Source organism: Oreochromis niloticus, linkage group LG19, assembly GCF_001858045.2.
Source record: "Oreochromis niloticus isolate F11D_XX linkage group LG19, O_niloticus_UMD_NMBU, whole genome shotgun sequence".
NCBI classification, from domain to species: domain Eukaryota; kingdom Metazoa; phylum Chordata; class Actinopteri; order Cichliformes; family Cichlidae; genus Oreochromis; species Oreochromis niloticus.
This window is the reverse complement of record NC_031983.2, coordinates 29,480,945-29,507,172: the sequence shown is the minus strand read 5'-3', so window position 1 is coordinate 29,507,172 and position 26,228 is coordinate 29,480,945. Positions and strand designations below refer to the sequence as shown.

At 39.6% G+C, this 26,228-nt stretch overlaps 3 protein-coding genes across 3 annotated transcripts; 2 read left to right on the top strand and 1 right to left on the bottom strand.

The window, feature by feature from the left end:
- LOC109200453 (interferon-inducible GTPase 5-like) lies at window positions 1-3,897 on the top strand. Its single transcript, XM_019356024.2, has 3 exons — window positions 1-130; window positions 2,283-2,847; window positions 2,975-3,897. Exons 2-3 carry the CDS (start codon window positions 2,289-2,291, stop codon window positions 3,598-3,600), a joined length of 1,185 nt encoding a protein of 394 aa, XP_019211569.1. The 5' UTR covers window positions 1-130; window positions 2,283-2,288; the 3' UTR covers window positions 3,601-3,897.
- A 2,150-nt stretch (window positions 3,898-6,047) lies between these two features.
- Window positions 6,048-12,726, bottom strand: LOC100696775 (interferon-inducible GTPase 5-like). Its single transcript, XM_005465785.4, has 3 exons — window positions 12,608-12,726; window positions 10,668-11,215; window positions 6,048-8,931 (listed from the first exon to the last, which is right to left on the bottom strand). The coding sequence occupies exons 2-3, from the start codon at window positions 11,212-11,214 to the stop codon at window positions 8,303-8,305; spliced, it is 1,176 nt and encodes a 391-aa protein (XP_005465842.1). The 5' UTR covers window position 11,215; window positions 12,608-12,726; the 3' UTR covers window positions 6,048-8,302.
- A 2,392-nt stretch (window positions 12,727-15,118) lies between these two features.
- LOC100697043 (interferon-inducible GTPase 5-like) lies at window positions 15,119-25,935 on the top strand. Its single transcript, XM_003459958.4, has 3 exons — window positions 15,119-15,220; window positions 24,110-24,675; window positions 24,758-25,935. Exons 2-3 carry the CDS (start codon window positions 24,117-24,119, stop codon window positions 25,378-25,380), a joined length of 1,182 nt encoding a protein of 393 aa, XP_003460006.1. The 5' UTR covers window positions 15,119-15,220; window positions 24,110-24,116; the 3' UTR covers window positions 25,381-25,935.
- Window positions 25,936-26,228: the final 293 nt, after the last annotated feature.

Below are 26,228 nucleotides of genomic sequence, written 5' to 3'. Positions count from 1 at the left end.
CGGAGCTACAGGACACACATATAAGTAGAGGTTCAGAGTTCAGAGACCAGTACACACACTGACTTCCACCAGCTCCATCCATCATCAGACTCACTGCTGCGTACAGCTCTTATCATCCAACAGCACGCAGGTAAACCTCCATCATGTGATCACACTTTCTGCAAACTTCTTGCTGCTGTCACGTGTCCCTGCTCTTGATTGGTTTAGATGGTCGTTCTTGTGTTTCAGTGTCATTAATGCAGCAGATTTCATTCTGCTGTCACAGAGAAAGCACATACACATACACACACACACAATCTGATTTTAAAAGTCTCGGTCTTTCCAACTATGAGAATAAATATTTTCAGAGTTTTTCAGATGATTGCAGGTTACCATAAACTTTCTAAAATTCTAAAATGATTGAAGTCACACCTGCAGGTTAGTTTAAATAACCGGTTAATGAAATTAAAAAGTGTCACAGCTAGTTTTTGTTGCTATATTCTCATTGATCTCTTCTTCTAAAGACTCAGACTGAGCAAATCCCAGTTAATGATTAGTGGTAACAAACCGCGATGAGGAAGAGAACAATGTCACAGTGTGTCAGAGCTCTGAGTTCAGGAGCTGAAAGCAGGAAAAGGTTTGACCACAAACACAGAAGCTGACAATGTACCACAAATTTATTTCTTCTTCTAGGTCTGAAGTTTAATTATTAAATGAAAAGTGTTTACATTTATTCCTGAAATGAGTCAAAGGCAACGAACAATCACAATCATTAAAAACAAGAACCCTAAAATAAGCAGTTCATTCATTAAACCTTTAAAAGCACCCGCTATTAAAGAGAGTTCATGTCTGTTGGTGTTCAGACTAAAAGCAGGAAACTCAGTGAGGTATAATGGAATATTTACATTTACATTTTTGATGTTTGTTTGTTTGAGTTTTAACTTCCTCATTTAGTTTAATTATCACTGGAGGATGGTGAGCGTTTAGCTCTTGATGTAATATTTGAGTTTTGGTTCTTTTACATTATTCGGTGCTGCTGAAGTTTGCATTCGTGGGTTTAGTTCCTCGTTTTGAATTTATGGTTTCCAAGTTCCCTCCTATTGGTTCGACTGATTATTCAGGACTTTATTGTTGAGCTGCAGGATTTTAAATTAAATTCTGCATTTAACAGGAGCCAAAGAAGAGAAGCTCGTATAGAGGAAATATGATCTCTACTTTAGTCCCCTTCAGTACTCGAGATGCTGAGAGAGAGCACATCCTGACAATAATGAATTACAGTCGTCCAGCCAAGAAGTAATAAATGCATGAACTAGTTCGTAAGCATCACTCTGAGACAGGCTGTTTATAATTTTAAAGATATTGTGCAAATGGAAGAAAGCAGTCCTACATATTTTTTTAAATATGTGCACTGAAAGTCGATGGTTAAATGTCTCAGACAGGTATGAGGTGTTCCTCAGTATCAGATAGCTTTACTCAGTTAGAACTTCCTGGTTTGTACTTGGCAGTTTGACTCGGGAGTCCAGACTTTCCAGGACGCACAGCTGGAGCTCCCGTGTACTTGATGACATCACAGCTCAGCTGTACGTGTTTTTATTGCTGTTCCTCATTTCTCTGTGGTTAATATTTACAATGCAAACTGTGCACAATGCGCTTCATTAGCCACATATACACTTCTTCTTCTTCTTCTTCTTTTTTTTAAGAAAGGTCAAAACTATCATTTTAAGCACTTTGTTAAATGATCGGCCATAAAAGGAGCATCATGGGAGATAATGTGGAAATAAGAAATAACTGATTTGTTCATTAATTTACGTTGGAGCGATCTTTAAATGTGATTAAAAAATTGCACAGCACACTGAAATAAATACTGAATAATCTACAGACGTCTCAGTAACTGTGCTTTATAAACTAATATGAATCAGCACTGACCCGCCTTCAGTCTTATTCATGACCTTTACTAGTTTTCTTCTAACATCCATGTTTATGATCTGTTTCATGTCTAAAAGCCTCACATTTAAAGAAGAACAGTCACTACATGACTGATGATACACTCACAGCTCGTGCTTCTCATGGAGCAACATGTTAAACTAGTTTTATTTTTATTCCAGTCGCCTCCCAAAACTTAAAATAGACATATTCCAAAAATTGGGATCCCACCTCAAAATCAACTTTAAAGATTAAGGTTTCAGTTTAATCTGATCATTATATATGATTACATTTTAATGTCAAATTAAAGTAGCTAAGTACAAATTCTGCAGTTCAAGAAAAAAGTCATATTTTCCACATTTTTCATCTTTTGTTTAAAGATCAGCATGGAGGACCCAGATGACTTACATATGGAAGACATTCCTGGAGTTAAAGAAGCCCTGCAGAACAACGACACTGCTGCAGCAGCTGCAAAGATTGAAGAAAATTTAAAACAACAAAATAATATTCCAGTAAATATCGCCATCACAGGAGAATCTGGCTCTGGGAAATCCACCTTTGTTAATGCCTTCAGGGGACTATGTGATGATGAGGAGGGAGCTGCTCCCACTGGTGTAACAGAAACCACCTCAGAGGTCACAGCGTACCCCCATCCCAACTATCCCAATGTTAAATTATGGGATCTCCCTGGGATCGGCACCACAAAGTTTCCAGCTAAGAAGTACCTGAAGCTTGTTGGATTTGAGAAGTTTGACTTCTTCATCATCATCTCAGCCACTCGCTTCACGGAAAATGACGTGAAACTCTCTCAGGAGATTCAGAGGATGGAGAAAAAGTTCTACTTTGTTCACTCAAAGATTGACAACGATATAAATGCTGAGAAAAGAAAGAGAGACTTCAATAAAGAGGAGACTCTCAAAGTAATCAGAGACGACTGCGTTCACAGTGAGTGTCTGATTACTTACAGCTCAGTGGGAGCACTTTATAGATTCACTTTAATATTCGGCTCTTAGCTTTACATTATTTGTTGTTATGTGTGTAATCATGTTAACACGTTCCTTCTGTGATGCAGGACTCAGAGGATTAGGCATCGAGTCTCCACAGGTCTTCCTGGTGTCCAGCTTTGAGCTCCACCTGTACGACTTCTCTCTCTTACATGAGACCTTAGACAGAGACCTTCCTTCAAAGAAGAGAGATGCTCTGCTGTTCGTCATGCCCAACATCAACCCAGAGATCATCAGGAAGAAGAAAAAAGCTTTTCAGTCCAAAATAAAATACTACGCCACTCTGTCTGCAGTTGGAGCAGCTGTTCCACTTCCTGGTCTTTCTATTGCTGTTGACCTTGCTTTGCTGGTTGGTGCTGTCACACATTATGTTCATGCGTTTGGTCTCGATATCCCGTCTCTGAAGAGACTTTCTGACAGAACAGGTGTGCCCTACGCTGATCTGCGTGCTGTCATCATTTCACAACTGGCTGCAGTAGAAATAACTAAAGAGCTCCTCCAGAAGGTGATGACCCAAGTGGGACGCACAGCTTCATTAATTGTAGCAGAGGAAGCATCCAGATTTATTCCATTCATTGGGATCCCAGTAGCCATGGGTCTCTCTTTCACTACAACTTATAAAGTTCTGAATGTTATCCTCAGTGAGCTCGCTGAAAATGCTGAGAAGGTGTTTGAAAAAGCTCTGGGTCAGTAAAACTCAAATGAAGCTTAGTGACTGTGTGCTGTGTGTAAATTTTCCTAAATGACTGAATCCAGGCACCAGATTAGCTCACAGGTTGAACAGGTGACCACATGTGTGGCTAAATGCAGAGTCCTGGATTTGACCTCTGACCCTGCTGTGTGTCTGCTCCACACTCTCGCTCTCACTGCAATATTTAACAAAGGCAAAACAATATATATGTACTGAGTCACAGTCAGCTGCACATTTCTCTTTCACAGTGATCAGAATAAATTTGATCCTGTTTTACAGATAAAACCTGTTTATAATGTAGAGGAGCTGCTGAATCATTGCTGTGATGCTTTTTGACATTGTGTGTGTGTAATCAGCTGATATGATGGCTGCTGTTTTTATCTGAACTTGTATTTTATTTGTGATTTAGTAAAATGATAAAACAGTTTGTTTTCACTGCCCCCCAGTGGGCTGCATCAGGAACTACAACACATCTAATATAAACTGTTTATAACCATCAGCCATGTTATTAATAAAATGCTGTTTATAAACATATTAGAATTAGTGTAAGTGTGTTTGGTCTGTTTTTAACTCAACAATAGATTTCACTGAATAAGTTTAAATTTAATTTTATTTATATGGCTCATTCACAACTGTCCAATTAAAAGCGCCTTAACCTCCTAAGACCCGGACTCTTCCACAGCATGTATTTTTAATTTCTCTTTGATATTTAGGCATATTGGGGCCTGATGAATGTAAAAACAAAGAATTACCAGATTTTTTTTTTTTTTACCTTATTTTTGTGTTTAAGAAAAATGAGAGCCACATATGAGGATATTTGTTTAAAATTTTGATAGAACAGTAGCAGTATAATGTCCTCGTTAGTGGATATCAGGCCCATGTGGAGCTAAATTGAGTATTTTGGTCTAAATAACCCAAAATGTGATGTCCACATATGTGGACGCCAGGTCCTAGGAGGTTAAGGCGACTTCTGTTGTGATTTGGCGCTATATAAATAAAATTGAATTGAATTGAATTGAATTGAATTATTCATCAGTAAGAAAAGCACAGAAATGTCAGGAATGTATTTTACAGACACTCTGGTAAAAGGTGGATGATGATGGAGCAGCGATATAAATCCTGAGAGGCTGATCAGGAAGTGGAAGCAGGTGTGCTGATCGTTGAGGAAGATCAGCTGATTGTCTGGCCGGTAAACAGTGTTTGGGTCTGACTGCAGTTCTTAATCTAACATTCAGTTGTGACTCTGTGCGCACACACAAAATATAACTCACTAAATAAAGCCAATAAGAGAGGAATCCTTCACAGGAAAACTGAAGCTTCCTCATGTTTCATGTTTTCTAATCTGATCTCAAACATCAACAACACAAATAGTGGAGGAAACTTTTCTTTATTCTTATTCCTGTTTCCAGATGGACATCTGCCCCGACTCCAAATGGAAAGTCCCATTATAAACATGCATCTAACAAGCTGCTTATTTTCATCTTTACTCTCCAAGATCAGCCAAATAACCATCAAACTTGGAACGTGCATCCTGTCAGCTTGTTTATATATAAGGAAAAAGTTATATGCAAAACACTGAATCAGACCAAAAGTGAATACATCACCACAAAATCAGCAAAGATCTTTGTTCACCCACAGACAGACTTTAACCAGCAAACATCATGTCAGGAAGAAAGCTGAACATCAGAGAGTCTGAGGGGAGGACGAGCATCTTAACCGCTGATCAGGAAGGAAAAACTCTCAGCAGCTGCTCACATATATCAACACAGAGAATGATGGAAAAAACTCTGTTAATGACAAATCCCAGTTAATGATTAGTGGTAACAAACCGCGATGAGGAAGAGAACAATGTCACAGTGTGTCAGAGCTCTGAGTTCAGGAGCTGAAAGCAGGAAAAGGTTTGACCACAAACACAGAAGCTGACAATGTACCACAAATTTATTTCTTCTTCTAGGTCTGAAGTTTAATTATTAAATGAAAAGTGTTTACATTTATTCCTGAAATGAGTCAAAGGCAACGAACAATCACAATCATTAAAAACAAGAACCCTAAAATAAGCAGTTCATTCATAAAACCTTTAAAAGCACCCGCTATTAAAGAGAGTTCATGTCTGTTGGTGTTCAGACTAAAAGCAGGAAACTCAGTGAGGTATAATGGAATATTTACATTTACATTTTTGATGTTTGTTTGTTTGAGTTTTAACTTCCTCATTTAGTTTAATTATCACTGGAGGATGGTGAGCGTTTAGCTCTTGATGTAATATTTGAGTTTTGGTTCTTTTACATTATTCGGTGCTGCTGAAGTTTGCATTCGTGGGTTTAGTTCCTCGTTTTGAACTTATTGTTTCCAAGTTCCCTCCTATTGGTTCGACTGATTATTCAGGACTTTATTGTTGAGCTGCAGGATTTTAAATTAAATTCTGCATTTAACAGGAGCCAAAGAAGAGAAGCTCGTATAGAGGAAATATGATCTCTACTTTAGTCCCCTTCAGTACTCGAGATGCTGAGAGAGAGCACATCCTGACAATAATGAATTACAGTCGTCCAGCCAAGAAGTAATAAATGCATGAACTAGTTCGTAAGCATCACTCTGAGACAGGCTGTTTATAATTTTAAAGATATCGTGCAAATGGAAGAAAGCAGTCCTACATATCTTTTAAATATGTGCACTGAAAGTCGATGGTTAAACGTTCCTTAGAGTTACTGGAAGGAGAGGAAATGGGATCCGAATCTGATTTTTTAGGGACAAATTTGGAAACCTTGGTTCTTTTCTGAATTTAAAAATACAATTCATTCAGACATTTATGTGATTTGGCTTCAAAGATAAATATAACAGGGAATCATGTGCAAAATGATGAAAATACAGTTTAAGATCACTTGAAAAATGTCAAAAATCATATTTTGCATGTTTAGATCTTAACAAGGTTAAAAAGTCCAAATTTGTGCAAAACTGTGGATTCATTGTCATTTTCTGTCAGTAGTACCACTGTTATTACATTCTGAAGGCAAAAAACGTTCCCTTTTTGAACGTGGTTGGGTTGTTGAACTGCTCCTCTCTGAGGTGGGACGCAGTAAACAGTCATTTGCAATTTCTTAAATGATCCTGAGGGTTATGGAACAAAAAAGTCAAGTGGAAGACCCAAAAAATGTCACCAGCACTGAGCCGGAGGATCCAATTGGCTGTCCGTCAAGACACTGGATGAACCTCGACCCAAATTAAGGCCGTTACTGTTGCCCCATAACCATCAGTGGGCATCTGAGGCTAAAGGGCTTCAAAAACAAAAAACGTCTTCAAGGCCTCGTCTCCTTGAACGTCACAGAGGTGACTGTTTGGACCAGGGGTGGGCAACTCCAGGCCTCGAGGGCCGGTGTCCTGCAGGTTTTAGATGTGTCCTCGATCCAACACAGCTGATTTAAATGGTTAAATGACCTCCTCAACATGTCTTGAAGTTCTCCAGAGGCCTGGGAATGAACTAATCATCTGATTTAGGTGTGTTGACCCAGGACACCAACCCTCGAGCCGGCTCTTCACCACTTGGAGAAATGTTCCCACTCACCTCATGGAGACGCTTGCATCAAGCATGCCGCTACAAATTTTTGAAGAGATCAACAATAATGGTGGAGCTCCTCATTACTGAGTTCATGTTTGGAACTTTTATTTTAGGGTTTACAGATTTTTGTGGAGGTGTGGTCCTAAACTTTTGATCAGCTGTAAAACAGCCTGTTTCAGTTTAAGTGTTGTTTTCAACAAATCGCACGCTCAAAATTTTTTTTTGTCTCACTCCTATTTCTTCTTATTGCATTTTGAAGCTCTACTTGGAACCTTGTTAAGATCCAACCATGCAAAATATGATTTTTTGCCATTTTTCAGGTGGTCTTTAACTTCGGGACTGTATATATATCTTCTAATAATGTTGCCTAAGGGAAGCACGCAAAACATAAACAGTACAGGTCATCGTCCATCACTAACTTTGTGTGTGCTAAAGACTCACAAACACACTGAAATATATTAAATGAGATTGTACTTAGGTAGATATGAAGTTTAGCCAGTGGTGTTTGGGATCGGGTCACAAAAGTAACGTCATAATTTGAAGTGACCACAGCTTCATTTCTCAGTATTACGATGATCTCAAAAACTCTACCAGTACAGTAAAAGCAAAAACAAACAAACAAAAAAAAAAAACTACACAATGGAAGATTATCAGTCATGGATGGGTCTCTCCAGAGCCTGGACCTCAACATTACTGAAGCAGTGTGGGATCATCTCGACAGAGAACAGAACGCTTTTTCTCATATACAAAGTGCAGATTTTAACAGACACACAAAGAATGTGAAAAAGCTCCACAATGATTAAACAGCTGCACTGTAAACAGTTGATGTACAACCTTGTTTCCAAAGAAGAGCTGACATTTGGTTTTTATCTGAATGCCTGCTGTCGGTCACTTAGCTCGTACTCTGGGAACACGCAGCACTCTGGGATCTCTAAATCTTTTTCCACTTTCATCTGCGATGATCTACCTGAACAAACAAACAGACCAGTGGATGCTGATAGAAGCAAATCTCTTGGATGAGAGGGGAAACTGCTGCACTTTTCCAGATATAGAGTGATATGGAACACCAAACGACCCACAGCTCAGAGAAACACTGGTTTTCCTCCAGTTTACAGCTCGTCTAAAAATGGTGAAATTCGTGAGGATTGCTTGTTTTTAACAATACCACACTGAGGTGGTCAAACTCAGAGCCCTTCTAAACACCCTCTCAGCATCATCGGCGAGCTCACTGAGGAAAAACTGCAGAGCTCGACTGGTTATAGTGAAAGAGAAACCAGCTGTCAGCAGGGATCCAAACAGTGGAATGAACCTGCACACGTTATCTGCTCCCATTATTTTAGCTGTGCTTGGAAGTGTCGTCAACTCATTCAGGATAAGATCTGCAGTTATGGTGTTTGTGGCCAGCGGTGAATTGATGACAGCGCACAGATCAGTGTAGGAGACACCTGTGATGGCAGCAAGTCTCTTCAGAGATGGGCTGTCAAGACCAAACCCAGCTACATAAGCTGTGACAGCAGCCTTTAAGGTGCTGTCAACCACAGCAGAAATCCCCAGAGGTGCTGTACGTACAGCTGCAGACAGAGTAGCATAGAGTGTTATTTGGGCCTGAAAAACTTCTTTCTTCCTCCTGATGATGTTGCATATACCAAACAGCAGAACATCTCTCTGGTGTTCAGGAAGTTCTCTCTCTAGGGTCTCATGTAACAGAGGGAAGTCGTACAGGTGGAGCTCAAAGCTGGACACCAGGAAGACCTGCGGAGACTCGATGCCTAAATCTCTCAGTCCTGCGTCACAGAAGAAACACACGGTGTGAAGATTAAATGAGAAATGCAGACTAACACATCTGAATGTGGATTTCTTTGTGTGCTGCATCCTGGTGTAACTTCTGGTAATGCTTGGAGAAACTGTCTCAGTAATTGATGCCACGGCCTGCTTACACCAACACATGCTTTCACCCCTCAGCCGTAAAAGGCTGATGGAGGATTGTCGTCATCTCGGCGAGAACGACGTGACATTGGATTTTCAGATGGACACCATAGAGGCATCTAGTAAAAACCTCAGATGAGTTCAAATCTCAGTGACCTTAACCTCAAGCTGAAGGTCAGAGGTCAACCTTTCTAAAAGTCTTGTAAAGATGATAACAGAAGAACGAAGTCAGCTTGGACTTTCACATTTATTCCATAGGTGCATCTACTCAGAGGCTCACCAGTGTTTTTAAATCAGATACTGGAGTTTTACATGATGTGTTGCTGAATTTTTTGTTTTTGTGAAACATTGTGCAAAACTAACTGAAAGAATCTCCCCTGTAGAATCTCTCCGGGTTCTACAGGGGAGAAATGAACCATACAGCATATAAAATATCTGCTTATATATTGTTGTATTTAGTTAGCTCCATGTTAAGAGCAATCTACTCATACAGTGAGTTATTATGTGATTATTACTGTGATCCTTCACGCTGCATCACTACACCTGATACATATAACTAAATTGTAAATGTCCATTGATATGGACATTCTCACTACCAGATTGGACAATATTCAGATTCCAGACCTCTATTCTACCCCTGATGATCTGTTGTTATATTATAATAATTGTTTACTCAATGTCCTTGATTCTCCTGTAAAAACTCACTGTTTCCTTCGCTCGCTCTGCTCCCTGGTTCACCTCTGACCTCTGAGCATTGAAGGCCAAAGCTCGGCAGCCAGAGTGTAGATATGAGAAATCTCACATCACTGATCTCACCCGTTCTGCCTGTTTCCATCTACGTAACATTAACAGATTACGTCCTTCTCTTTCCACCCAGTCTCCGTCCATTCTTGTCTACAGTCTCGTTGCCTCCCACAGTGATTACTGTAATTCTCCCTTGCATGGTCTCCCCCAAAAATCCCACCATATGCTTCAACTGGTTCAAAACTCTGCCGCCCGCATTATCACCAGAACCCCTCCTACCAGCACATCACCCCAGTTCTCCAGGAACTTCACCGGCTCCCAGTGAAAATCCGGATAGTATACAAGCTTCTTCTGCTCACCTTCAAGGCCCTTCATAACCTCGCTCCTCCTCACCTTTCTGACCTGTTAAGCACCACCTCTTCCACCCGCTCACTTCGAGCTTCTTCTTCTATCCAGCTTGCTGTGCCTTCTTTCTGCCTCACCACCATGGGAAGCAGAGCTTTCAGCTGCTCTGCCCCCAGATATAAGAAACACTGGTTCTCCCCCAGGTTAAAACTCAACTCAAACCCATCTGTTCAAATCTGCATATTCACTGTGAACCTATTGTTTGTTTATGTTACTTTGTGCTTTTGTTTTCTTATTTTTCTTCATTGTTATTGTTCTATTGTGTGTTTTATTCTATTGGCAAGTGTCCTTGGGTGTCTTGAAAAGCACTTTCAAATAAAATGTAGTATTATTATTATTATTATTATTATTATTATTATTATTAGTAAATGGAAATGGTGTTTAGGGTGAAACAAATATAATAACTCTAATCTACAGAGAAGAACACAGAAAAGAAGAAGCTCACCTTGGGTGCAGTTCTTCCTGATGGTTGAAAGCGTCCTCTCCACGTTGAACTCTCTCCGGGTTCTTTTCTCGGCTCGTATATCTTTGTCAACCTTTGACCGAAGAAAGTAGAACTTTTTCTTCATCCTCTGAATCTCCTGAGCAAGTTTCACATCATTTTCTCTGAAGCGAGAGTCTGAGATGATGATGAAGAAGTCAAACTTCTCAAATCCAACAAGCTTCAGGTACTCATCAGCTGGAAATCTGGTAGTGCCGATTCCAGGGAGATCCCACAAGATAACACTGGGATACTTTGGATGGGGGTACGGTGTAACCTGTGAGGTGGTTTCCACAACACCAGTGGGTGCAGAGCCCTCATCTTCATCACCGACACCTCTGAAAGCATTAATAAAAGTAGATTTCCCAGAACCCGACTCTCCTGTGATGGCAACATTTAGCGGCGTGTTCCTTTGCTTTAATCTTCTTGGTGCAGCTGCTGCACCAAAGTCAGTGTTTTCCAGGTCTGCTTTAACTCCAGCAGTTTCTCCTGGACGGGACTCCATGCTCATCCTTGAGAAAAAAAAAAGTGTAAAAATCACATATATCAAAGATCAGGACACTGTTGAATAATCTTACAATTTACTTCGAATTCTTCATTTTCATCTTATCTACTTTTGGTCACTTTCTTTATTCAGAAAAGGCCGCCACAGCGGGGAGCTCCCCACGTTTGATTTGTCAGGTTTTTCACAGCTGTCCTTCCTGATGCAACCCAAAAAGGATTTGCAGTGGAAAGAAAAAGTGTACACACTGCTGTTAAAACGATTTTGTGATGTTAAAACTGAGATCACAATGAATTTCTTTATGTGGGAGGGACAGACATCAGACTTTTTTCATTTTCACTGTTGTCCCAAATTTTCTGAATTTTTTAATTTATGTTAACAGAGGTATTAACGGCCTAAAACCTATTTTTGATGAGAACATTCTTTGCTTTGCTCCGCCCAAATTTGGTTGAAAGTTGAGGATGTGGTTGGGGTGTAAATACCACAAGTACTCAGCTCCATAATTTCTGGAAAAATACAAAGACACACAGTTTTAAATCAAATAACTGACATGAGATTAAATTAACTGTTTATGAATTACAGACAGTTTTTATTCACAGTCCTCCATCTTCAGAGGGTCAGAATTTCATGGCCACACGAGGCCTGTTCCCTCTAAAACTGCTGAATAAATACGTCACATTAGCCGGTCTGATTAACAGGAAGAGAAACCAGATTAAAGTTCTGTCCTTTGTTTTCTTCTAGCTCACAGATCAACTTCTGGCTGATTCCAGATTAACTGCTGTTCGATTGCCCGGTGAGGCTGAAACAGATGTGCCTTCACTTGTTTTTGTTTTTTTTAAAGAGGAAATGAACACTGTGAATATTTCATCTTTAAAATCCATCTGTTTTCTTGGGAGTATGACACAACAGCAAACAGCTGCTGCAGTGTTTATGATAAAAGAGCTTCAATCTTAACTGAAGAACAACTATACAGCCAGTTTACCCTGAAATAATCTTGGATGTTTAGTAAACTGAAAATAATTGATTCACTCTGTCAGCGGTAGAGACACTGAGTGGATTTAATATCCGGTGTCTGCTTTGGTTGTAGGATGACTATCCTCGCTGATCACTGCAGGACAATGAGGGCAACAAGAGCATCTCCCAACAACTTGATTCTGAACAGACAGTCAGGGGACGACCATCGTTACACCGGAAACCCATTTTAATAAAACAAAACAAAACAAGCAGTCTGCTGTCAACAAGCAAACAAATGATTGTTTTTGTTGTTTTTAGATGAAACATGCGCAGTGTTCATTTCCTGGTTTGTCGGCAGCGGCTCGTGGCTGTGGTGACGTGAAACCTAAAACATGCTAAAAAGTTGTTTTGTTCCACAGAAAAATGAATATTTCAAACCTGTACTTACAGTTTCGCGGCCTCTCGTCCATCACTGCTTTACCTCCGTTTGAAATGTATTCTGGGATATCTGACAGCGTCCAGTCCTCACAGGTACAAACACACCTGGACGTGCCCTCGATAGAAGGGGCGGAGCCAGAGCACTGAGCACAAAGAAGAAGATACACAGGGCCATAGGCGAGTTTATCAGAGCACCCCGAAAATAACTGTTAAGTATTAATAGTAATAATAATAGAATATTTTAATATTTTTGTGTGGAAGCTTTTCACGCGCACAGGATAAAATGAAAACTGGTTTCATGTCCAGTGTTGTTGGTGTCGTGACGTCACTGCCTCTCACACAGAGGCTGGTTTGTTATTAATAAACTAAAAAAAAGACTTTTATTGCTGCCGCAATTTCATGACACAAACAGGTGACTCGGATTTTAAACATACTTTAACTGAAATATAGAAAAAGTTTAAACTGTTCTGATAATGTGGAGACATTACTGTGACTCAGGAAGGGTCAGAAACATTTGTTAATATAGCTCGAATATTAGAAAATATAAGCGACCTTTAACCTTCTGATCCACAAGTCTGCTGGGATATCAGGAGCTGCCAGCTGATGTACTTTATTATTTTAGTTTGCTAAAATGTTTTTTGTTCCTGTTCTGGTTTAATTGGGCTTCAGTGTTTGTTTACAGCACAGCTCCAGATCCAGGTGACAGCAGGTCAAATGCTTTTACCTGTCTATGTCAGCAGTAGGATGCATTCAGTTTGAGCATTGCTACAAACTGATATGGATCAGTTTGTCTTTTATTTACTGTAACATTTAACTTTTGGGTGACGGCACAAAGACAGAGAGATTATACAGGAAGAATGAGGGAGCAACAGTAAAGTTGGCTGAAAAACAAAATCATTTTTCACAAAGTGATTTTTCATGTATTTCATGGATGCTTTTCCTGCTTTTTAGTAGCACACTTAAAAATGCCAGTGGACATTGTAAAGAGGCCACATTAATGTGACTGGTAGCATTCAGGATGGCTCCCACTACACTCATGTGACAGACTGCAAATGTATTCTCGTGAAATTAGGGTACACGATGCTCCGTGCTGAGTCAGCATAAGGGAGCGTTTGTATGAATTCACAAACTTTAATATAAAACAGCTGTTACCAGTTTGCTTCATGTACAGGTCTGTGGAGTGGCAGGTTGATTTTCCAGTGTCTGCTTTGAATAATGCTTCAAGTGCTTGATGATTTGGTGGACCTCCTCTTTGTGATTAAGAGACTGAAATAGTGTTGTGGATGTTTCTCATGTGCTCTGCTTCACATGGTTCTTTAACTTCTTTAGTGACTAAGCCTTTGCCTCAGGGTTGATAACTAAAGGCTCCACCCTAAAACAGATGGATTAGAGTGGATAAGGGCACACTACTGACAGTTTCTTTCTCGACTTTGGTTCGGGGCCCACGCGTGCAGCTTTCCAGCTGAACTCCAACACTCTGCTCTGGCCTCACTAAATCATAAAGGAAGAGAGAGAGCTCATTAATGAAACACCACACACCTGTCCCACCAACCACCCTGGCGCCGCCCCTTGAGCTCACTGCACCATCCTCCCCTGCAGCTGAGCCAGGGACCACACCTCTGACACATCTGTCTTCATGAATGGATATAGTGGGTGTCATCTGCATAGCATTGAAAATTGGAGTCTATTAGATAGATATGATACAAACCACTGCAGTGCAGTACCTGTAATACCTACAGCATGTTCTAATCGCTCTAATAGGATATTATGGTCAACAGTATCGAACGCAGCACTGAGGTCTAGCAGGACAAGCACAGAGATGAGTCCACTGTCAGAGGCCATAAGAAGATCATTTGTAACCTTCACTAAAGCTGTTTCTGTGCTGTGATGAGCTCTGAAACCTGACTGAAACTCTTCAAATAAGCCATTCCTCTGCAGATGAGCAGCGTGTTCGCTTTATACCTCTGCCATGCACACCATGGTCGCTCAGTCTTCTCCTGATTGTGGATCTATTAATATGAACTAGTGTTTTAAAGCTAAGCACTCATTTGTGACATCTCAGACAACATTTGTTTGAGATGTCACAGTTTGGCTTTAGAGCCATGAAAAATAATGGGAGAGCCACTCAAACCAAAATGTACCAATTTATTAACAAAAAAGTAGAAAAACATGGTCCTCCATGAGGTGCACTAACCAGTGTTACATTGTGTCAGTAGCTGATCGGTGACTGAATGTTAAATACACACAGTGCTGTGTACTGTACAGCGTAACAGCTAAAACAACCAGGTCAAAGGCAAACAGAGAAAAACATGGTGCTGAGTAAGCTGAGCATGAGCAGCTCTTTATGATCACACAGCCCTCCTCTTGTCATAAATCACCTATTATCTCACAGATATCAGTTTGACTAAAAAAAAAAAGAAAGAAAAGAGAGATTTCATTGGTTCCCACTGTGTAACGAGCCACCCTTGATAAACACCAGTATAACTCCTGTATAATAAACGGGCAGGTATAAACTGGCTGCTGTGGTTGGACTGGATGAAATCCAATACTGAAAATCACATGTCAGTGTTGCTGCTCCAGCTCTCAATATTTAACGTTACGAAGACTCCAGCGAGTACCTGCAGTGAGTACTTTTTGTTTAAGATGAAGTTTCAGGCTTATATAATAATATTTTCTGTGAAATAGTAATATCAGATGATTGGGTGTTCACCTAACGCAAGACTTTTTGGACTCAGTTTAAAAACATCTCAGTGGATATTTTGCTGCCTTTTAAGCTTCTTTTGAGTTACACAGTTGTACTGTACACAGGATTTTACTGGTCCAGAGGTCTCAGTTTAACTAACAACAGACCCTTTACATCACGTAAGTGTAGGTCAGCACTGATGAGTTTCTTAATGAGTAGCTGCTAAAAATGAGAATTTAGCATTTCTGTCAGTCTCTGGGTCACTGGTTTGCAGTGTAGAATTATAGGGATTATTTTACATAACCATCATCTTTATCATTAGATTAATTATTATTTTATCCAAGCATTTATTGAAGTTGTTGGCATTATGTTATAATTTGTATTACAGAGGTTATCATAATCACATATTAACATGTTTATTACAGGTGCAGTTATAACCACTTAAATTGTTGAGTTAAATCTATAATCTTAAAAGCTTGTATGCTGAGTATATTGTTACAGTGGAATAGTGGCTGGGCAAAGGCCTGAATGTATTCAGCTTCTTGTTGCATTTGAGTCTGCCTAGCAACAGGTGACAGAAGGAGGACAAGTCCATGGGGACCTCAAAGGCCTGAGACCATATTTGAAAGAGGATGCCAGAAAGGGGAACTTCTGTGTCTGCATTTATCTCTTAGAATAGATCACTGTCTGTAGAAGAGGCAAATAATGTTCTTAAGATGCAAATTATGTGCTTGTAAACGCAAGAGGGGGCGTCATAATACCCTGATGTTATAAAAACAATCTGAAGTGTATTTTTGGTTGGGGATTTACAACTGATGTTTTACAGTTTACATCTCCCCACGCTGCGTGTATTCATTAAAATCAATTGTTTGACCGACCTCTTCTGGACCATCATTGTTTTACTCTCGTCCTCAATTTCGAACCCGTAACATTTGGTGCATTGGCCGAGGGTTGAGTAGAGAGAGTTGGAGGTTGAGACAGAGAGGGTCCGAGGCGCTCGAACGAGCAGACACGAGTCAGTGGTCGAAGTGAGTGGACATAAGCCGGCTTATTCAAAGGTAAGGCACTACCTGTTGAATTATTTCCAAACAGTGCTGAATTGGTTCTGACAAAATTGAAAGTCTACTCACTGAAATTACTGCTAAATGTCTGTTTTGATTTTGGTGAAAATCTCATGAGAATTGAAATTGAAGTAATGATAATGAAACGTTGAAAATAAGTAAAGAGTAAAGAGAATAAGTGTATTTAAAGCAGTTGGACTGCAGAGTGAATTTAGATTTATAGGTTATTGGCGAAGAGTTTGTGACAGTGAAGTCCTAATTGAATATAAAGCCGGGCTTGGACATCAATAGAATTGCGTGTGTGATTTTATGGGGTGTTTTCAAAGTAATTAAATTATCTTAGGACGGGACTATGGGATAGTCTTAGGAAGCGCATCGCCCAGAGGTAACGCTTGCCGGAGTCGGGGACGCTTAGGCTCCGTCCTCTATGAGGGATAGTCAGTTGGTCACTGTGGAGCTTGGGGCACTCCAGAATAACTAGTGGTTGGACCACTTGACCGTTTGGAACGGTATTTGCGCTTTTTTGGGTAGTAAAGCTTGGAGCTTGGGCGTTAGACGCTTTTAAATTGTGTTAGGGCATTAGATATGTGACCACGGTCCGGGGCCGAGACTGGTTAATTGATCGCAAAAAACTTGGAGTTTGTCCCTTGGAGGGTTAATTTAAATTTGTCAAAATTCTGTAGGTTGTGTAATCTCAGGCCTGATAATTGTTGTTACTGTAATTATAAGACGTCTGTGTATCTGTGTAATATAAAGTAAGAGGTTTGGCGTCAAAAGGAGTCTGACCCAGCACTGAGCTGAAGTGCTGAGGCCATTTTTAGACGGAGTGTGTGTGAAAATGCAAATGAGGCAGCTGCGAGGTCCCTAGAGTTTTAGGAAGTTCATAGAGTGTGTTACACATTGCTGAACGCCTGTATTTAAGATGCTGGTTTTGTTTATTACAATATTGTAAGTAAAGTTTTGAGTTGCTGTAGTGGATGTATAGTAAGTGACTGAATTTTAATAGATGTACATATTTTGAGCCATAAAGGCTGGTGTGTTTTATTTTTCAGTTATGTGTGTGTGGTGAGAAGCTGTGTGTGAGACGATGAGAGGTTTCAGTTTTTCTTTTTCTTTTTTCTTTTTGACTTGCTCTTTCTGATTATGGAAGGCATGTCCAAGATACTCGTATGAAAGCGTATTTCGAGTGATTTTAACCGTGTGAATGCTGTCAGTATTTGAGTTGAATGTCTCTGCATGATTTGTCTGAGTGAGTGGAAAATGGAAGTTTGAGAGAGAAAAGGCAGTGTGTGTGAGACGAGTCATGGCGTCTGAAAGAGGTTAGAACATTTAAAAGTGTGTATGAAATATATTTCTTTTGTGATGTAAAGTAGGATGTTTTAAAGTTTGAAAGTGCTTTTAATTCAAGAAATGCATGAGTGATGTTATGAGAGGTTGAGTTTATTTTTATGTTTGAAAGAGCTCTATTTAAAAGTGTGTATGAAAGGAAGGTGTATTGTTTTTAGACCAAGACTTAGTAAAACTAAAGAGGGTTTGTAGACTGTAAATATGAAAAAACAAGTGTTTGATTAATCTGTAGAAACAGGAAAGAGAAATAGGAAATACTGTGCTGCTGTGTGTGTGAGAGGAAGGTGTGTGTGTGACTGATGATGTCAGGGGAGCACCCAGAGAAATGGACAGAGTTAAATTCTAAGAAGATGAAGCAAATCGAGGTTTTAAGATAAAAAATGAATATAATACTAATTGTATGCTTTAGTGTGCCAATACAGGTGGAATTCTCTCAACATTGAACCTTGAGTAACCGGCAGAAAGTATAGAGGAACAATTGGGAAAAACAGGCCACTTTTTGGCTGAAATTCTACAGCTTCACCTGTCACTTTGTCCCTAAACTGAGAAGAAGTTCAAAGGACAGTCAATCTCCTGATGAAGACCGACAGAACATCGCGGACTCGAATACAGCAGGCAAACGACAGTGCCCCCGATCCATTAACACTGATGACGACTGACGACCAGCACCAGCATGTAAGAAAAGCAACATGTACTGTGAAAATACAGGCTGGGCAGTTGAACAGTGGGATAAAGAATTGTGGAAGAGCACTGGACATTGAGTGTGATATCTGCCATGCTTGAAGTAATCTTGGAAGAGAAGACTGAAAAGCCGGACGGGAACTTAACGTCGAAGAAAAATACGGAAAGACCAAAACAGAGAAGAAACAGACTGTGTTTGCTGGAGCTTTGAAGCCCGAACAGGACACTATGAGAAAGGGATGGGGACCAGTCTCAGGTGAAGCTGGACGAGTTTGACTGCGAGAATATAGGATATAATTGGAATGAAAATTGAAGCGGGAACTCATCATTGTTTAGTGATGTCCACCATATCACGTTTAAAAGAGGTAAACACAAAAAGAAAACACACATACACAAATTGTTACATGTGAGATTGTTTTTGAAATGGATCAGAAGTAAGATAGTTTGAATTTAAAGCTCAGTGAAAAGATGCATAAATTAAATATGAATACATAAAAATGCAATGATTAGCACAATATAGGATGCAATGAAGATGCAGCTTACACTTAATTAAGATGATCATGGTATGCAACGAAGAAAGCAGCTTACACTGAATTAACATGAAATGCAATGAGGGAAACGCTTACATTCATATTCATGACACAAACATGACATAACTGGTATTGCTGACAGGAAAGAGACAGTAGTGGGTCCTTTAAGCACTTGTGATAATAATGAAAATCTCTTAGTTTGTTATTTTCAGGAGTAAAGCAGAACCGGACCAATTCTCCACAGCAGCAGTCGGAAGAAAATTATAGGTTAACATCAATGGATATGTTAAGGCAAGTTTCTGGTTGAATTGTTCACAGAATGATGTGTCCAGGAACCTGAAAAGTAAGCCCTAACTCCTGGCTGAAGACCAGGAGTGCTTTTATTTAAGGTGGGAGATCAAAAGTTTGGGCTAGTAATTCGGGGAAAGAAAAAACTGACTGCTTAACTGGAGAATTGGGAAGGAGTCTGGGAGACTGCGAAGCCATAGATGCAAAATACCACACACAAACAGAAAATGCATTAACCTTACAAAGACAAGCTCATGAAGCTTGTCTAATCAAAGCTTGATGCATAGAGACATTGATTGAAAACCTGGCTAAGAACACAAGCATATGCAATGAAGATCAGCTTGCTGGTTGTATGAGTGAGAGAATGGTGTGAATGTTTAATAAAATAAATGGAAATTAACAGAAGAAAAGTGATTAAAGCAGTTTTATAAGAGTGAGTTAGGAGTGCTTTTGCACTGATTGATAAAAGTAAGTGATTAGTATAGAAAGAAAATGAAAATAATTCAATAAGGTGTTAAGGTTTCAACATGTATTTCTGTTGAAGGTGCAGATTTGGACAAGAAATTTATAATTTAGTGTTGACACATTGTTATAACGTGTTTATATTTTAGGCTGAATCTAAGTATGGTGAAGTGTCAAAGGGGACATGGTTGTGTGTAAAACGGTGCAGTTTTGACAAGGTTTTCAGTGCGTTGAATGGGTGAAATTTAAGATGGTTTAAGATTTTTTGGGGCTGTTGTTTTTCATTTTAATAGAGGGAGTTTTGATAAACATGGACATGTCTAAAAGGGCCCATAGTTTTTATAACAGTGCACTTAGAAAAAACCTGTCAGGTGATTTTGTTTTGTACTTTGATGAGCTAACAATCAGCTCTCTTTTTTCTCATTTTTGCTCTAAGCAGGCCTGGAAGAGAGTGAACTGACGGCGCGGACAAATTACCAAGTAAGGATTGCAGCGAGTCAATCCAGTCAAAAGTAATAGAGAACTATTTTCCTAAAAAGGAAAACGAAATAAAACAAATGATTGAGCTCATTTTGCTGATGTGGAGCATCTGATGACGTGCGCAGAAGGCTGCAGATCAGCAAAAAATATCATGTGTGAATGCATGTGAGTGAATGTGTGACTGGACCCAGGGGGGAAATAAATAAAAGGTTGACAAACAGGAAAAGTGGAAGACTTCATTCTGGGGATGCTGATGTTTGCTTGGAGGGAATTTTTGTTTTATTTACTGGGGTTGGATTATGTTATTACATTATAAAATGCTAAATGCTAAAAGGGAAACATTTTTTGATATAACTCATGTTCCCATTAACTGAAGAAACACATGATTGATAACTGTTCTGTTTTAAGTTTAGTTTTTGTTATGACACAAATTGGATCATAAAGGGGGAGAGTTGAGTATGAAATGTAAAGTACAGGTTTTGTTTCCAGGAAATTCCAAGGATCCAGACTTTTGCATGGAGCAAGGAGTTTGAGAAGAGTTGACATGATGATTGAATTGATTTTATTCCTTAAACACAGGTTTACAGGGCTGGAGCAGATCCATCGGAGAGGAGGATGGCTGAGGAGTTTGGAGAGATAATATGACTAACCTTTTTCCTTTAATTTACTAAGCCCAGGTGATGCATTTTGAGTTTTTTGAGTTTTTATTTATTTGGACACATCTGGTGTGTCCAAATATAAAGGGGGAATTTAAGAGGTAATTTGAGATGGGTTCTAGGATCATTTTATGACTTTTGGGGTTGTTGATAATTTAGATATGGTAAAACTGAGGCAGAAATTGTTATTTTTAAATAAAGTTATTTTTAAAGTAAAATGAAACTCCCCTGCTTGATTTAAAATAGGCGAGGCCAAAGGCCTGTAGCTTTTAACTGTATAGCTCTTAACTTGCAGGGATGGCGTGGAGTGTAATGAATGAATGCAAAACATGCTTACAGACACAAACATGACATAGATTTATTTTATAGGGCAAAGGTGGAACACATGGTGCTTTGTTTCTGCTTAGCAACTAGTGAGGCAGACGGTGTTAAAGATAAGTATGCAATAAGTGAACAGGAAACATGTGAGGGTGAGACGGGTGAAACAAAATGTTGTAAATAATGGAAACTTGTGTAACTGGCATTAACAGTAATTTTCACATGTTATGTATATGCTTGAAGAAAAAGAGGCATAAATCCTGAGAGAAGGTTTGAAGCGTGCTTTCTAGCGGAGAGTTAGGCTGACATGGGGATGATGTATATTTTACCTGGGGTGTGTTTAATGAAACTAAAAGCGTTGCTCACACACATAAAGAGCATTGAGATTAAGTAAAGTTAATAAAAAGGATAAAGCCCAGAACATGATATTGTGAACCAAGTTTGAATAATTAAAGGAACATTGGATGAACACAGTAGATTAGTGAGGTGTAGCAGAGAGAGGCTTTTTGTTTTCTATCTTTTACAGGAGAAGATTTCAGGACCACAGCGACCACAGGGGGGCGAGAATCCTGGAAGCCCCAGACCGAACGGAACCAACCAGAGAAAGGAGAAAAACAGAGCACAAATACACCTAGTTGTTTATGTTACAAAGAAGATCAAAAGCTTGTTAGACATAGGTTATAATGGAAGCATAAAAGGGATGAGAGGAACTTTACATAACATAGAAATCCTGCAACAATTCGTAAATTGCCCAAACACAGTGTTCAGACCGGATATGTGCTACCCGTTAAAGGGGGCGAAGAAATCAGGCCTAAGTTTGAAAAATGAAATGGGTTAACTCGATAGAGGATGTTTCCAAAGGTCGAGAAAATAATGTAGGACCTTTTACCAGGAGAAAGCTAATTGTATCTTTTACACTTTACAGTGTGCATTGAGGGAAGTCAGGAATAGTTTAAACTAGGATTGAAAAAATTAAACTAGGTGAAAAAAGGGGGTGTAGCAAGTAGATTTAGGGCAGCTCACAGCCTGGCGTAAACGCAAGGTGCCGTCACACAGCTTAAGTTATTTGTTTGATTTATTTTTTCCTTGTCGGAATGTCAGAAGAAATGTGGGGATTCAGAAATTCTTTTATTCCTATTATATAATCTGCATTATTATGATTGCATTAAGAACATGTTTTACAGCATTGTTTATCAGTAATATTGTTTACAGGGTTCATATTGCATATTGAATATGTTTGTCATCACATTCATTCTATTCACAGGTTGAGTTCATTCTATACACAATGCATAACTGTGCTTGTTTAGAGTTGATGTTCTATCCAAGAGGGTTTTAAGCTTCACTGGTGAGAGTGTCCAGGTGATACATGTTGAGGGAAGATGAGAACATAGCAGGTTAATTGCATGCATGCTTACAAAACACATAAATCTAGTAGCAGGCCTGAGCGAGGGCCCAAGTGTCTTCTACTTCTTATTTGAGACCTGCGCCAATTCAGTTTACTTAGTGATTGATGACGAGGGTCCATTCCACTAGATTTCCACTAGAGAGGGACCCAGGAAAGGAGCAGAGACCACTTAAGCATGAAGTGTTTTCAAGTGGGAGCTGGCGTTTTATTACTGGACCACCTAGATGACATGAGGTTATTGTCTGATTTGCTGAGTCAGGGGACGGCTAGAGAGGGTCAGAGCGAAGGCAGTGGACCTGGGAATGGCGGTTTCGGGGCCCATGATGCTATTAAGGGATCTAGAGGTGACAGAGTGGGTCGAGGAGTGACGTCTCTGGAAGAGACGTCAAGAGAGGGAATTGTAGAATTATAGGGATTATTTTACATAACCATCATCTTTATCATTAGATTAATTATTATTTTATCCAAGCATTTATTGAAGTTGTTGGCATTATGTTATAATTTGTATTACAGGGGTTATCATAATCAAATATTAACATGTTTATTACAGGTGCAGTTATAACCACTTAAATCGTTGAGTTAAATCTATAATCTTAAAAGCTTGTATGCTGAGTATATTGTTACAGTGGAATAGTGGCTGGGCAAAGGCCTGAATGTATTCAGCTTCTTGTTGCATTTGAGTCTGCCTAGCAACAGGTGACAGAAGGAGGACAAGTCCATGGGGACCTCAAAGGCCTGAGACCATATTTGAAAGAGGATGCCAGAAAGGGGAACTTCTGTGTCTGCATTTATCTCTTAGAATAGATCACTGTCTGTAGAAGAGGCAAATAATGTTCTTAAGATGCAAATTATGTGCTTGTAAACGCATGAGGGGGCGTCATAATACCCTGATGTTATAAAAACAATCTGAAGTGTATTTTTGGTTGGGGATTTACAACTGATGTTTTACAGTTTACATCTCCCCACGCTGCGTGTATTCATTAAAATCAATTGTTTGATTGACCTCTTCTGGACCATCATTGTTTTACTCTCGTCCTCAATTTCGAACCCGTAACAGCAGTTTTAGAGATGTTTATGGGTTTTCTAGTTTTGATTGTCTTCATATGAAAGGTTATGTTCTGGTTATCGGTGCATTCAGTTATTGGGAGGTTGTTCATTCCCATTCTGTTCCTCCATCTTGTCCACGTGTTCAGTCTTCCTCTTCCGTGTCAAGCTCGTGTCTCAGTGTTTCTTATTTCCTGTTTTATTTTGATAGTCCCTTGTCCTGTGTGTTTTGTCCTTCATGGTTGTGTTTCCATTTCCTTGTTGAGCTGAAGGTTTGATTTCCCTTGTTTTGTTAACCAAGTTATTTTGTACTTTATTGAATAAAACCACTTTTGAGTTTATTGCTCGGGTTTCTGAGTCCGGTGTTTGGGTCCTGCTCCGGCCCGTTACACAGACAATTTCAACTGTTTGACAGTTTTCCCCAAAAGAAGTACAAACATATTTTTCTACAGTATTCTGTGAAATCTGATACATCAGCTTTGATTTTATAATGTGATTTCAATTCTGTTGTCACAGATAAAAGTGAAGTTTTCTCAGGTTTTCCTTTTCTGTTTCAGGATCAGCATGGAGGATCCAAATGATTCACATCCTGAAGAAATTCCTGGAGTGAGAGAAAACCTGGAAAACAACGACACTGCAGCAGCAGCTGCAAGGATTCAACAATATTTAGAAAGAGAAAATAATATTCCACTAAATATCGCCATCACAGGGGAAACTGGTTCTGGGAAATCCACCTTTGTTAACGCCCTCAGAGGGATGTCCGATGATGATGAGGGAGCTGCTCCCACTGGTGTTACAGAAACCACCATAGAGGTCACAGAGTACCCCCATCCAAACTATCCCAATGTTACTTTATGGGATCTTCCTGGAATCGGTACCACAAAGTTTCCAGCTAAGAAGTACCTGGAGCTTGTTGGATTTGAGAAGTTTGACTTCTTCATCATCATCTCAGACACTCGTTTCAGAGAAAATGACGTGAAACTCGCTCAGGAGATTCAGAAGATGAAGAAAAAGTTCTACTTTCTTCGGTCAAAGATTGATGACAATTTACGCGCCGAAAGAAGAAAGAGAGACTTCATTGAAGAGGAGACTCTTACAAAAATCAGAGACGACTGTGTTCACAGTGAGTTTCTGATCACTTAGACCCGAGTTTGATCACTTTATAGATTTATATAATGTTAACATGTGTTCCTTCTGTGATGCAGGACTCAGAGGATTAGGCATCGAGTCTCCGCAGGTCTTCCTGGTGTCCAGCTTTGAGCTCCACCTGTACGACTTCTCTCTCTTGCAGCAGACCTTAGAGAGAGACCTTCCTAAAAACAAGAGGGACACTCTGCTGTTCGTCATGCCCAACATCAACCCAGAGATCATCATCAAGAAGAAAAAAGCTTTTCAGTCCAAAATAAAATACTATGCTACTCTGTCTGCAGCTGTAGCAGCTGTTCCACTTCCTGGTCTTTCTATTGCTGTTGATGCTGCTGTGCTGGTTGTTGCTGTCACACATTATGTTCATGCGTTTGGTCTTGATGTCCCGTCTCTGAAGAGACTTTCTGCGAGAACAGGTGTGCCCTATGCTGATCTGTGTGCCGTCATCATTTCACCACTGGCTGCAGCAGAAATAACTAAAGATCTCCTCTTGAAGGTGATAGCCCAACTTGCGGGAACAGTTGCTTTAATTGCAGCAGAGGAAGCAACAAGGTGGATTCCATTTATTGGAATTCCAGTAGCCATGGGTCTCTCTTTCACCACAACTTACAAAGTTCTGAATTTGCTCCTTGAAAAGCTCGCTGATGATGCTCAGAGGGTGTTTGAAAGGACTTTGGTTTGAATCACACATTGGGGTTAAAAAAATAAAAACCAAATTACACACTGAAACGTTCCTTTAATTATATCAATAAAGGAACAAATGTGATCTTATTTTTCAAATATGAACTGTGTACAATGCAGAAGAGCTGCATAATCATTGCTCTGGTTTGTTTTTCTAATTCTTTGAATTAATTGCTAACATCAGCGCTTTGTAGAGATCGGCTGAGGTGATGGTTACTGCTGAAACATCTCCACTTTTCTTTGATTTAATCTTTGTGATTAAACTAGTCTTTGTTATCATGTTGTAGCTTCCAGCGTCATAAATACAAAGTATGCAGAGTGTTTTATGTCATGTGATAAGCAGAGGCGTGTGGAACAGAAACTGTTGACTGTAGATTGTGTTTGCTGCCCTCCAGTGGTCATGGTGTAAAACTACAGCATCAATAATACAGACATGAACCGTACTGATATACACATTAACATTAATGTTAATACAGGGGTGATTCTAGGATCAGAGCTTTGGGGGTGATGAGCACCCAGAGAGCTGCCCAGCCAGGCAAGATAAACCTGTCTCTGTCTCCTTGGTGCATTTAAACCCCTGTTCCTCCCTGTCCTCATCATCTGTTGTCTTCGTCTCCGTTATCAGTCATCATAATTTTACCATCTCTGTGCAAGTCTGCAAATTTCTTTATTAAATCATAAGATTCTTAAATTCAAGTCTCTCTGTGCCTGGGTCCTCGTCACAAAACATGACATCACTGTTTTGTACATTTTAACAAAATTGAATCCCCACATTTGTGAAAGAAAAGCAAAACACTTTTTTGAAAAGTCTGTAACAAAACCATCAAATCTGATAAAGGTTATTTAAAT